The sequence below is a fragment of the Vanderwaltozyma polyspora genome, genomic scaffold (genome assembly GCF_000150035.1).
Source record: "Vanderwaltozyma polyspora DSM 70294 KpolScaffold1018 genomic scaffold, whole genome shotgun sequence".
Taxonomy (NCBI): Eukaryota; Fungi; Ascomycota; class Saccharomycetes; order Saccharomycetales; family Saccharomycetaceae; genus Vanderwaltozyma; species Vanderwaltozyma polyspora.
In genome coordinates, this window is record NW_001834694.1 from 1 (window position 1) to 12,806 (window position 12,806).

The 12,806-nt window shown below is 33.3% G+C and overlaps 3 protein-coding genes across 3 annotated transcripts; 1 reads left to right on the plus strand and 2 right to left on the minus strand.

The window, feature by feature from the left end:
- Window positions 1–2,782: 2,782 nt before the first annotated feature.
- Kpol_1018p1 (uncharacterized protein) lies at window positions 2,783–5,746 on the plus strand (the record flags this gene model as incomplete). The annotated part of the gene is made up of 1 exon (XM_001647282.1): window positions 2,783–5,746. One exon carries the CDS (start codon window positions 2,783–2,785, stop codon window positions 5,744–5,746), a length of 2,964 nt encoding a protein of 987 aa, XP_001647332.1.
- A 154-nt stretch (window positions 5,747–5,900) lies between these two features.
- On the minus strand, window positions 5,901–9,536 carry SMC3 (cohesin subunit SMC3; the record flags this gene model as incomplete). The annotated part of the gene is made up of 1 exon (XM_001647283.1): window positions 5,901–9,536. One exon carries the CDS (start codon window positions 9,534–9,536, stop codon window positions 5,901–5,903), a length of 3,636 nt encoding a protein of 1,211 aa, XP_001647333.1.
- Window positions 9,537–10,233: 697 nt separating this feature from the next.
- Window positions 10,234–11,526, minus strand: Kpol_1018p3 (uncharacterized protein; the record flags this gene model as incomplete). The annotated part of the gene is made up of 1 exon (XM_001647284.1): window positions 10,234–11,526. The coding sequence occupies one exon, from the start codon at window positions 11,524–11,526 to the stop codon at window positions 10,234–10,236; it is 1,293 nt and encodes a 430-aa protein (XP_001647334.1).
- Window positions 11,527–12,806: the final 1,280 nt, after the last annotated feature.

The window sequence follows — 12,806 nt, forward strand, 5'->3', positions numbered from 1 at the left end:
ATTTAATATTATGGGGTCTTTCTATTGTGGCGGAGAAAATATCATTTGTGTTCGTAAATAAGTATCACCACCCCGTTTATATTGTTTTATGGCATTAGCTTTCTTGCAGATATAATAAAAAGTGTAGTGGGAAACGTAATGTCGGTGTGTTATTATTTTTGGGATCCGGGGGGAGGTGATTTTTTACTAAAAAATGTTTCTTCTTGTTTGAGAGGAAACACCACTTTTTCACTTTGGAACCATTATAGAATTTTTTTTAAGTGCACCTCGTCTAGGAAAAATTCTTTAACGATAATAAATTATCCCATCTTTGTTTTGGTGAGAAATGTGAACCCCTTTTTTTTTTTCTTTTCTGTGGATGAAAGTCATCATATGGGGGGTTTTGAGTTTTTTGTTTTTAGGAAAAACCCCCTTCTCTCCCCTTTTAAAAGAGAAAGTGTGGGGGGGAATAAATAAGAGAGTTTTTTATCTTCTTTTGGGGGGGAGGATTGTTAAGATAAAAAAAGGTTTTTTGTTTTTTTTTCCAAACGGAGATGGGACTCGAAGTTATACCCGTTGTGTTTTTTGTAAAAAACCAATTTTTTTTGTATTTCCACCCCCCGGAAAAGGTTTTATTTTTGGGGTGGGCCCATTTTGCCTTTTGTGGGGGATTTTTCCCATATGAAGAAGAGGGGGGAAGATGTTTTTTATTAATTTGGCCCCCATTTTGTTTTTGTTTGAACAAGCCTTTGAATTAATTTGGAATTTAAATTTTTCAGGTGTGGACCATGAATGTGATAATCTAACAAGGTCCGGGGTTGAGAAAGAATGACTCTTACATGTCAGAAAGTGAGTCAATAATGAAGGTATATAAATACAGTAGGTAGATCACTAAGATGTATATTAGCTATCCATATATAAAGGTTGCTAATTAGAAATAATAAATTAAGTTGTATTCTAAGCTGAAAGGTGACACACACTAGAGGGTTTGGCATACAACAGAAATTTATTGTATAATATGTGCTTACTAGTTATTAATATGAATAACTCTGATTAAAATACAACACTAAATATATTGATATATATTTCTTACTTGACTTTCCTTACTAAATGGAAACTCTTCCTAATATACATATCTACTCTATTCTTTTATATATTTCCTAATCTCCTTCATGAGTTGGTTGCAGCCAACTCATATTGTGACATCTCACATTCTGACTGGTGTCAATCTTATTAACCCTGATCGTAAGCAACGTCCTACGAACCTTAACAAACTATTAGAATGCCTTCACTAAATAATACAACAAAATTTTTTGAAAACGATATATTTATAATGAACAAGTGTATACTTTTAAGATCATCGAATACGAACATTGATAACCAATGAAATAGGTGTTGTAGCCTTAACGATGTTTCATATTATTTGTCAGAGCATGTTTTGTTAGAATGGGAAGGGCTTTAAGTTTCAATAAGAAGTAGAGATACATTAAATAGGCATCTTGTAGAGAATCATTTAGTTATTTCTTTACTATATCTTGTCAAAATGGTAAGAGCTTCAAACTATGATGAGGGTATATATACGTTAAATAGGCACCTTGACCTATTACCGAGGTCAGTGAGTGGTAACTCGCTCTCCCTGTTGTAACAGAGTAGTCTATGTAACATAAATAGTTTTATAAATTGGAACTGAAAATTTGTTCCTTTTATATATTAGAGAAATCGATACATTCATCTTATAGGAAAAACAGCAATAGCGATATAAACCAGATCCTAGAGTGTCCAGGTTAAAGTTACCGTATATGGAGCTTTCAATATATAGTTATTATACATGCCAAATATTTTTACACATCTTTTCATGTCATCTGGATCATTAATAATTGACGAGATCCCATAATTACGAATGCTGAATATGGGATGTAGCTGCTTAGACACTAGATCTAACCATATAAAGATAAGTACACACACCGATAATTTCTTCTTCTAAGAAGCCTAATTGGGTGAAGCCGACCAAACGTCCTATAGATACAGCTTGTTATGAGAGCCCTGTCAATTTGCTCAGGGCGATTAACTAGGAGATGATAAAATACAGAAAATTCTTACACACTAGCGAGCACAAAAAGTTCAAAAAGACAAAAGAATTTAAGAGGACTGGAACTACTTAAAAGTTTTATCTGGATTCCACCATTTTACTTCTTTCAACACGACACACTATATTTTTACTTAATTCCATAATCTGGTTCGTGTGTGTCACTTTTATGTTTGAAGGGTTTTCCCGAGCTAAAAAGATCTTTAATTATTATTATATATTATGACACTTATTTTGGTTTCATCCTTTTCAAAAATATTGCAGAAGCAGTTAATTGAGACCAAATACGACACTTGTCTTTATTGGATAACTACCCAGTCACATGCTCATGAATCCGAAATGGATTAAACATAAATGTTACCCTACCCACTAATGTATTCCTTTTTTCAAAAAAGGCATAATAACAAGAACAAATGATCTCGAAACTGAGAAAGATTGGTAGGACCTGCATTGATGAAAGAAGTTATTTCCTTATTAGGCCTAAATATGGTAATGAGAAGTCAGACAGAAGGAAAAAAAATTGAGATGAAAAATTTAAGCTTCTGAAGAAGAAGAAAAAAAAAATTAAACGTTAAATAAAATATTATTGATCTCATCTCAATAAAAGCAGAATAGACATTCTTAATATATAGAAGTTTAACAATATTAATTTTGGTAGAAGTAACCAGTGATTGCTTACTTGCGGAGGTCCAATAAGATTAGAAAGACATTTTGGTTATGTATAAATTACAGATTGAACTTGTACCTCCTAGTGTTCAAAATACTAATGGTCAAAGTTTATCTAGAGTACCACTCTTTTCAAGCATACCTCAATCGAGATTGGGTTCCTTACAATCTACTAATGGGTTGATTGCTAATGATAATGATCAATCTCTTATGAGTATTCAACTTCCAACGAGCCAAATTAATTTGCCAAATTACTTTTCATCAAGTTATAACAATAATGCAAAGAAGTTTTTACATTTTACAAAATCAATTAATAATTTATACGAATTATCTGAAGAAATTTTGAATAAATGTGAAAAAATGTATCCAAATCTAGTAAATGATATAGAAATAATAAGTTTACAAGATTCGAATTCTTGTGATTTAGATCCCGATTTTATTGTAAAAGATGTATTTAATTTAGATAATACAGTACGAGTTATATTAAAAAATGAATTAGGTTCAGATGAAGTAGATGACAATATATCACCTTATGGCTCTTTGAAAAGAAAGAAGCTTAATAATGGAACTGCACAATCAAATGGTTCACAACAATTGAATGTAATAAAAAAACGCCCTTCCGCGCAACTGATGAAAAACACAACAAACAACACATTAAGAATTTCAACTCCATTGGCTCATCAAATTTATCCTCAACCATTATCAAATTTTAATCAAGATAAGGATAATGATGAAGATAATGAAGATGCCGGGAATAGATCATTCCTGCCGCCACCAGCTCAACCACAATCTCCCGCTATACGTATAAGTTCAGTGTTTGATTCAAAAAGAATCATTACATCAGCAGAAAATTCAGATACTGTGTCAAAATCGGAAACTGTAGACCCAAATAAATCAAAACAACAACGTTTCCTTTCAGGTACTCCAATAATCCCAACAATGACACCTAACAGAGTTATATTATCAGGACAAAGGGTAATTTCAGAACAATCCAACAATTTAAATAATAGATTATTCGCATCAGAGGACAATTCAAGAAAAATCGTACAAACACCAAGAATAACGTCGGGAATGCTAACTATTCCAGAACCAAAGATTTCTGAGGTTGAAAAAATATTAAAAGAGGGTCCAGCAAGTCCTTCATCACTTCTACCTGCTAAACCAAATAGAATACCAATGAAAAGCCGTCCATCAATCGATGAAAATTTAGCTGTATCTGACGAATCCAGTTCCAACGAAAACGAAGTTATTGCAAAACTTGAACATTATTCTAATCAAGATAAGAAAGATATTTTCAAGCAACCAATATCATCAAGTTCCCCAAAAGATTCACAAAGAATTTCATCCTTAGAAGAGAGAATTAAGCAAAAGACAGCATTTAATGTAATTGGAGGTACTGACTCCAGAAGGATCAATACATTTTCGGACAATGAAATTGAAGAAGATGGCGGGGAATTGGAGAAAGAAATAAACTTTGCAGGAAATATTGGAATCTCAAAAATGAAGCCAACATATCCAGATAATGGGTATGAACAAAATCAAAATAGTGCTAATGTCGGAAATGAAAATATTTCTGGAGAGGATGATGAAGAAGACGTGGGGAACGATACAGTACGTATCAGCCGTCCAAACTCACGCATGAGATCCTCCATTGAAGGTCTTTCTGCAAGTAAATCGGAGGTATTTGCATATAAGAACATACTGGATGATCATCTTCTGGGTGACAGTAGACAAACTTCTCTGGAACCAACTAGTGCAGTGGAAGAAAATGATATGGATAAAAACAATGCTATCCCTGTGCCTAGTACTCCTCTAAATAAAACTGACAGCTCGTCAATTCAATTTAGTCAAACACAAAGCGGTAGTAAATCGGCTAAACAGGAAGAAGCAAAAAGAATACGTGCTGAAAAATTAGCCCAGAGAGAAGCTGCAAAGGTAGCAAGGCTTGAAGAGGCTAATAGGAAGAAGGCTGAACGTGAAGCAGCAAGAAAAGCTAAACAAGAAGAATTGTTAAGAAAGAAGGCCGAACGTGAAGCAGAAAAGAAGGCTAAGCTAGAGGCAAGAGGAGCTGCAAAAATAGCAAGACAAGAGGAATTGGCAAAGAAAAGGTCCCAAAAATCCAAGGAAAATACTCCAGAAACCGAATCTTCTGAAGCTCAAAAGCAGGAATCTACTAAAAATAATTCAGAAGAAGAATCAGATAATACAAAGGAAAGAACAAGTGAAATGAGCTCTGAATCTTCTAAGAACAAATTAGAAACCGAGAAAGATAATGAGAAAGCCAACCCAATTCAGACAGTTGTTCCACCGAAACCAAGAGTTCCTGTTGGGCTGATGACTCAAATTATGGACAAGAAATCCGAAAGCTCCTCCGATAGTTCATCAAGCGAAGAATCATCAGATGAAGAGGACGAGGAGGCCTCTTCAGATGAGGAGACTTCAAATAACAGTAAAAAATCAAGGAGAATTGTAGTAGACACGCCAAAGGGCCCAATAAGCACCAGAGCCACTTTATCAAATAATGTAGCTATCGAACATGTGCCTCAGTCGACTCAAATTTCTGAAAATGATCAGGAAAAATCTGCCACTATTCAGAATGAAAGTGTTCCTATTAGAACTAGTACTACCCAAAGCTCTGGAAAGACCTCCCCAACAAAAGTTAAAACAATGCTTCAGGGTTTGCCACCAAAGACAAGGCCTTCTTTAAGTTCACTGTCAGATTTAGTCTCGAGAGGTGTTCCAGAGGTCAGAGAGAAAAATTTCAAGCTGCTTGCATCGAAACAGCAGCAAAACCTGAGCAAAATTCAATCTGAAGAAGAGTCTTCTGAAAGTTCGGATGCAATTGAAAATAGCAATTCAAGTGACTCGAGCGATTCTAGTGACAGCGATTCTGATAGCTCAGATGATGATAATGGATACATCAGCATCAAGTCTGCCAGTCAAAAGTTAGGAAAGAAGAAAAAGGTTAGTGGTGGATTCGCTTCCTTGATTGAGGATTCGAAGAGAAAAAGCTAACATTCACCTTGCATTAATTTAATTATATAGATATTACTAATACATACACATTTGTACTTATTATTGGATTTTTTTGATAGATCTTAACTATAGAAACAGGGATGGACAAATTAACTATTGTGTCTTACCAAATAAAGTACATCAACTTTTAGTACTAAACTTCTTGGATCTTATTATTTCCCCTGATGAAATTAATTGCCTCTTGTCTTTCTACTTCAACAACTGTAGATATCTTATTCTCATATTTTACACGGAAAAATTTATCTGCAACTTGCAACATATCTGTTCTGAATGTAGTACATATAAATTGTGCATTGCCAGATAGTGATTTAATCACATCTGCAACGGCAGCACGATATTGTTTATCCAATGCAGCATCAATTTCATCAAATAGATAGAATGGTGCTGGGTCCACCATTTGTATTGCAAGGATAAGGGCAATTGCACAAACAGTTTTTTGTCCCCCAGATAACTGTTCCACATGTAGTTGTTCATTTTTTTTAGAGTTGAACGATACTGAAATAGAAATACCAGAGTAAATAGACTCGGTGCTATTTTTATCCTTTGATCGGGTTTTATTCTCTTCTTGACGATGGATGATTAATTTTGCAGTGCCTCTTGGTACCAACTTTTCAAAAACAGTTGAGAAATTCTCAGAAACTTTCTTGAATGTAGAATCAACTGCAGTTACCTTTTGTTGTTTTAACTTTTCTATCAAATTCTGAATCGACACTTTAGAGTCATCTAACTCTGCGGCTCTTTCATTTAATTCAATTTTCTTTTCGTTAAATTTTCTAAAGTTCTCTGACGCCCTCTTGTTAACGTTAGTTAATGATGACATTTCTTCATTGACTGAATTCAATTCCTGGAACAGATCCGAACTCGTGGAATTTTCAAAGTTGCCACTGCCTTCTTCTGGAAGTAATCCAATCTCCCTCATTTTAATCTGCAACTCTTCACGTCTATTTGATAAAGCCACCTTCCTGATCATGAATTTTTCGGCGTCAAGTTGATAAGCATCCAACTTTTTCAATATCATCCTTTGCTGTGAGTTTGCTTTTTCAAGCATTTTTCGACTATTTACCTTTTCATCATTTAATTTACTAATTTCCTTTTCTAATGACTCAAGCTCAGATCTTGCCAATTCAACTTGATCTTCAAGAGATTGACTTTCAATAGCAATTGCTTTCAACTCACCGCGCAATTCATTGAAATGTGTATCATGGTTTTTCGATAACTTAGATTTCAATTCATTTTCCTGTGGAATTAATTTCGAATTTAATTCTGCTTTCAGCGAATCGATTTGAATAGTCAAACCACTTAAAGCTTCCACAGTTACTTCAAAATTTTCTGTCAATTCAGTCAAATATGTAGTGATATTTTCTAGTTCTTCCTTTTCTTTAGGCGATAGTTCACTATCGAAAGGAAGATCTAAATCTTGTCTAAAGGCTTCTAATTTTGTTTGAGTTGTCAGATAGTAAGCTTCTGTTCTTTCCAATTTGTTTTCAGAAGATGAAGAGGATTCTTCAAGTAAATTCTTCTCATTTTTCAAATTATTTAATTTCACATTCAAACTATCTATATTGGTCAATATTGCTTCACGATTATTGGTAGCTTTTCTTATAGAATCATTTAATTTATCAATCTCTGAGTCCAATACCTGTAGCTTTTCTCTAACATCTTCTAATTCTTTTGAGGTCCGTATGTGTTGTTGTCTCGAGACCTTTAATTCTTTCAATGTGTCTAATCTTGTCTTCTTATGTTGATCATGGTAACCACCAGTTAAAACACCCATTTTATCTGCTCTATCACCATCTAATGTAACAGCGTTTAACTTTAATTTCTTTGCAATCTTTGAACCTTCCAGAAGATCTTTTACGACAATCGTTCTGCCAAAAATATGTTTGACAGCCTTTTCATATCTTACATCGTACTTAATTTTTTTTATTAATGGAGTGCATGATGCTTGTTCATTTGGAGGATAAGTAATATTATTATCAACATGTATTCTATTTAATGGCATGAATGTCACTCTTCCACCCTTCATGTGATATAGCTCGTTCATAATAATTGTCGCTGTTTCTTCAGTATCAACAACAACATTGAATAAAGAGTTCCCACCTATAACTTCAGCACATCTTTTGTATTTTTCACTTACTTTAATAAGTTCACCCAAGGTACCAAAGACAGCGTCATCCGGCAAATTAAGCTTTTCTGTAATTTCCTTAACACTAGCTATACCATTTGCCAAACTACGACTCATGCTCTCATTGACTGCTCTTTCTGATCTTTTCACTGAATCTGCCATATTTTCAAGAACTGTTTGTAATTTCTGTTCTGTTCTCCATAATTCTTTCCTCTCGTCAAATTTATCTGCATAACTAGACTTTAGTGATTCAATTTCACTTTTTAAATCTTCTAATTCAGCTGAAACACCCGGACCCTGAACAGAATCCAGCAATTCATCAATTTGCTCTTCATAAGTTTTAAGCTCTTCTTGAATTTCATTCCTTCTTTCAGCCAATGTTATCTTTGTTGTTTCCAAATTTGTTAATTCTTCTTGCAAGTCTTCTATTTCAGAATGAATCCACTCGTTACGTTCTTCTTTGGTTTTGAAACGTGCGTAGCTACCTCTTTTTAGCATTAGTTCTTTTTGCTTTTGTTTCAAGTCAAATAATTCATTCTTATACTTTGCTTCATCTTGGTTTAGTTGTTCATATCTTGGAAGAATCTTTCCCAGTTCACTTTGCTTTTCTTTTATGGCCTCTGCTATAATTTTTAAATTTTTTTCATCTATTTTGGATTGCTCAGTTTGAGAATCTAATTGCGATTTGATTTCTTTCATTTTAACTTGAGAATCAACAAGCCCATTGGATAGTTCTTGGTATTTAATTTTGGATTGTTGCAATTCAGTGGTACCTTTTAGTTTCAACGAAGCATCAATATCTTGCAAAATTGTTGTCATTTCTTCGACAACGGTTTCTCTTTTATTTAATTGCTGAAGATATTCCTCTGATGACGCCAAGATATTATTATACTCGGAATCTAATCCTTCGATTTGATTAATAATGTCGTTAATTTCACGGTCATATAAGGTAAATTGCAGTACTTTACGTTTACCTTCCAAAGCGTTAAATTTCTCTAACTCCTTCCTTTCTTCTTCCATATCACCCAGTTTTTTATTCAACTCACTCATTTCTTCTGAAATTTTCTTCCTTTTTTGTTCTGTTTCATCCATTTTTTTTAGTGAAGCACGTAATTTACTTTCAAATGATTTTGCACCAACTACATCTTCTAGTAGTTGCAATCTTTCCTTATCCTTTGCATTTGTAACAGCAATGATTCTACCCTGTGGAACAATATTATAAGGATTACTCATAGAAAAACCTGCGCTTTCAAGCATCCTCACTACATCACTCTTGGTGACATTCCTATCGTTAACTTGGTAATCATCCTTCTTCAAACCAACAGTTCTTCTAATAAAGATCTCGTCATTTTCTCTAGGGACAACACCAGACGGTAGTATCATTCTATGACCAGGATCTCTGAACACAATTTCTACAGAAGCACTCATCACAGAGCCAGACCCTTGATGAATCAAACCCTGTCTTTCTTCCCTCTTCAGATTTGAATAATCATCACTCAAAACAAATCTAATTGCTGCGAAGAAGTTTGATTTACCAGAACCATTGGAACCAATAACAATATTATAATTAGGTGAGAAAAAGTCAATGACAGTTTCGTTTCTATATGTTTTGAAACCTTTTATCACAATACGATGAATGTACATGACTTGAAATTCGAAACAATTACCTCGATCACAGGTCTTCTCCTTGTTTAGATCATATATAATAGGAAAAGAATATATTAACTTCTTCTCTTATATGTAACTTTGATGATATATATCTGATAATTGATGATGTGCCGGTACTTTATCAGATTTGTTGATGATAACGCGTAATTTTGCAAATATTTAATTTAATTATTTACGCGTTTGCATGACAAAGCACGTGAAAAGTGATTTATTTTAGGATACAAACTGTGCAGTTAGCGGCAAATTATGGTAAGTTTCCCAAGTTTCAATATATAAACTATACCATTTTAAGGCAATGTCAGTATCCAATACTCTATATTTCAAGCAAAAATTAGCCAAAGTCAAAGAGAACAGGGGTCAATGTTGCTTCTATTTTGCAGCCATTTCCCGTTCATCATTTTCTTATCAAACCTATTGGATTGATAACTTCTTTTGATTTAGATATTTATCGATTCAAAGTGTTGTTTAAGGTCATAGAAATAATATAACACAACACAACATAACAAAGGTATTGAATTTCATTCATTATAATCTATGCTTATATATCTTTCTATATATTACTATCATTATTTTATTATTATTATTATTCTTATTATTAGTATTATTAATATTACATAACCTGTAAATTTCGTGTAGTTATTTTTTTTTAATTATAATGTTAAACCAAAAAGAACTAGCTATCAGCCCATTGTAAAACGTATATAGCAGCAGTTATAACAATTATGCTAACTGGCAAACTGAAGACGACATAACCCCAGAATAATACACTTGCCATTTCAGCTTCAAAAAATTCATTAAGTTGTGTAATTTGTGTTAATTGAATTGCTGGTGGTGAAACAGTCAGTAAGAATCCCACAATTAAAAAGATAGGATCATCTAAAATACTGACTTTAATATATTTGACCAAAATAGTGATTATTGGTAGCAAAATACACGATGGAAGTATCAATCTACCTATTAGAGCACCCATGACAATTTTATCGTGGTTGTGGGTTCTTGGGAAGGTGTCATCTGATGGATATAAATTAGAGCCTAATACGATTAAAATCAATGGAATTGAGACAGAACCGATTTGTGTAATGGCAGAAGAGAAAGTATTATTCATAAAACTATCTTCCATGAACAATTCATTTTGTAAAGAAGGGATAGATGCGACAATAACAGAAATGATCATTGCATATAAAGGCGGGTTCAAATATGATCTAACAACGTTAACGAATTTGATAAAATTATTACCAATTCTTGATAAAACTGAATTTAGACCATTTTGATGTCCTGCATCTATCAAATCGTTTATGCCATCTTCTGCATTTCCATTATCATCACCATCCTCGTCCGAATAAGGGTTTGCATTTTGTCTTGAAGCCTCTAGATGTGCTTGAATTTGTGATTGAGGCATATGATGATGATTCTCACCAGTCCATTTCATTAATTTATTATAACCCCAACTCCATCTCAACATTTGACCAATTTGTTGGAAGATTAATAGATATAAAATACCACGAGATGCCACATTATTTCTATTATCATCAGGAATTTGATCCCAAGTTAAATTTGGCAAAGTGTATGCTAAAGACAAAGTTAAGGACACCGGTAAAGAATTACTATTACCAAAAATCGAGTTAGCTACGACGAAGTTTGTTTCATCGACGTCTAGTTTTAATATATTTGAAATGAATCTCCCTGAAATGTATGAAATGCTTGTACTTAGTGCAAAAAATAACGGTATAATTGAAATTTCCAATATTTTTGCTAATGATAGATATTTTGCTAATTTACTGAAAATTAGACATGGAGTGAATAAATCTACATTTAATAAAGATACTACTTTTTGAGATTGTTTAGGTAGTAGACCCATGTAGGCACTCCAAAAACCTGCCAAACATATTATAACGACTTGGAAAACAGATTGGAATACCAAATAAGCCAGATGAGTTATGGAAATTGCTTCACCAAACTCGAACATACGATAATCTATTATCTTGATCTGTCACTTATAGTATATAATAATTAATGGTTATAATAAAAAAGGAAAGGAGGAAAGCAAATGAGGAGGGCAAAAAAACTACCTTTATTTCTATTTTATTTTATTTTATTTTATTCTTGTTGCAAAATATCAATCTATAATATAGTCTTTGAATTTGATCTTTAACTAACTACAGAATAAATAGATATGCTTGTTTCAGAGTACTGAAGTGATAAGTGTTGCCTTAGTATCAAATTATTTATATGTAGCCAAAAAAATAAAAGAGAATTAAAAATCAGCAAGAATACAATAATGCAATAATGGATATATATCCTAGTTATTATTGTTATTATTATTATTACTGACAGTAGAGAGTGAGAGTGAGTTATATTTATAGATATAAAAACTACATTTTTCCAGGTAAAATAGGGCTTATTATTGTATACTAAGTGAGGTTTTTTCTGATCTCTTCTTGTTCTTGTTCTTGTTCTTGTTCCTTTAAATTTCGATCGATATCATCAAGACGACTTCCTTTTTTGATATGACAAAAAAACAATTCAATACCAGATAAATTGCAAAAGGGTTCTCGTGGAGAGGGAGGGATGGGGGGGGGGGGGGGGGGGGGACACATAGCCATGAGAAAAATTCGAACCCTAGTGGTTGATAAGCCTGTCTGACCAGACCCTATATGTGTATGTTTCGGAAAAACTTAAAGCCCTATCCGAAGAGCACAGGTTCGAGCTAGGGTTTGATAACAAACCAGACATACATACACTCATACATACAATTACTATACAATCAAGATATATAGCAACTGTGAAAAGTATCGCAATCAAGAAGAGAAGAGAGTAGACTTTACTAATCCACACTCCTTGTCCCCCAATGGGGCGGGCAGTCAGTATTAGCTCTGCTAAGAAGAGCGACACTCTACTTACGTTAAATACAGCCTCAAGACACGTTCCTTGTTTAAAATCAATAATGAATTGATTACGATTTTTATTATCTCATCTCATCTCATCTCATCATTCTTGAATATAACTATAACGAAATTGGGTGAAATAATGTAATGACAACATGATATTGTCATTTTATAAGGATACATATATCCTGGGTACTTGAAAAACACGTTAGGTAGCTCAGACCAGACGAAACTACCATACATATAAATATATTTACAATTATGTATATGCAATTAAACAGTAATAAAAACTATCCTATTCTTGTGGTTATTTAGATATAGTATACTTTGGATGAATGGTATCGGTATCTCATAGTAATAA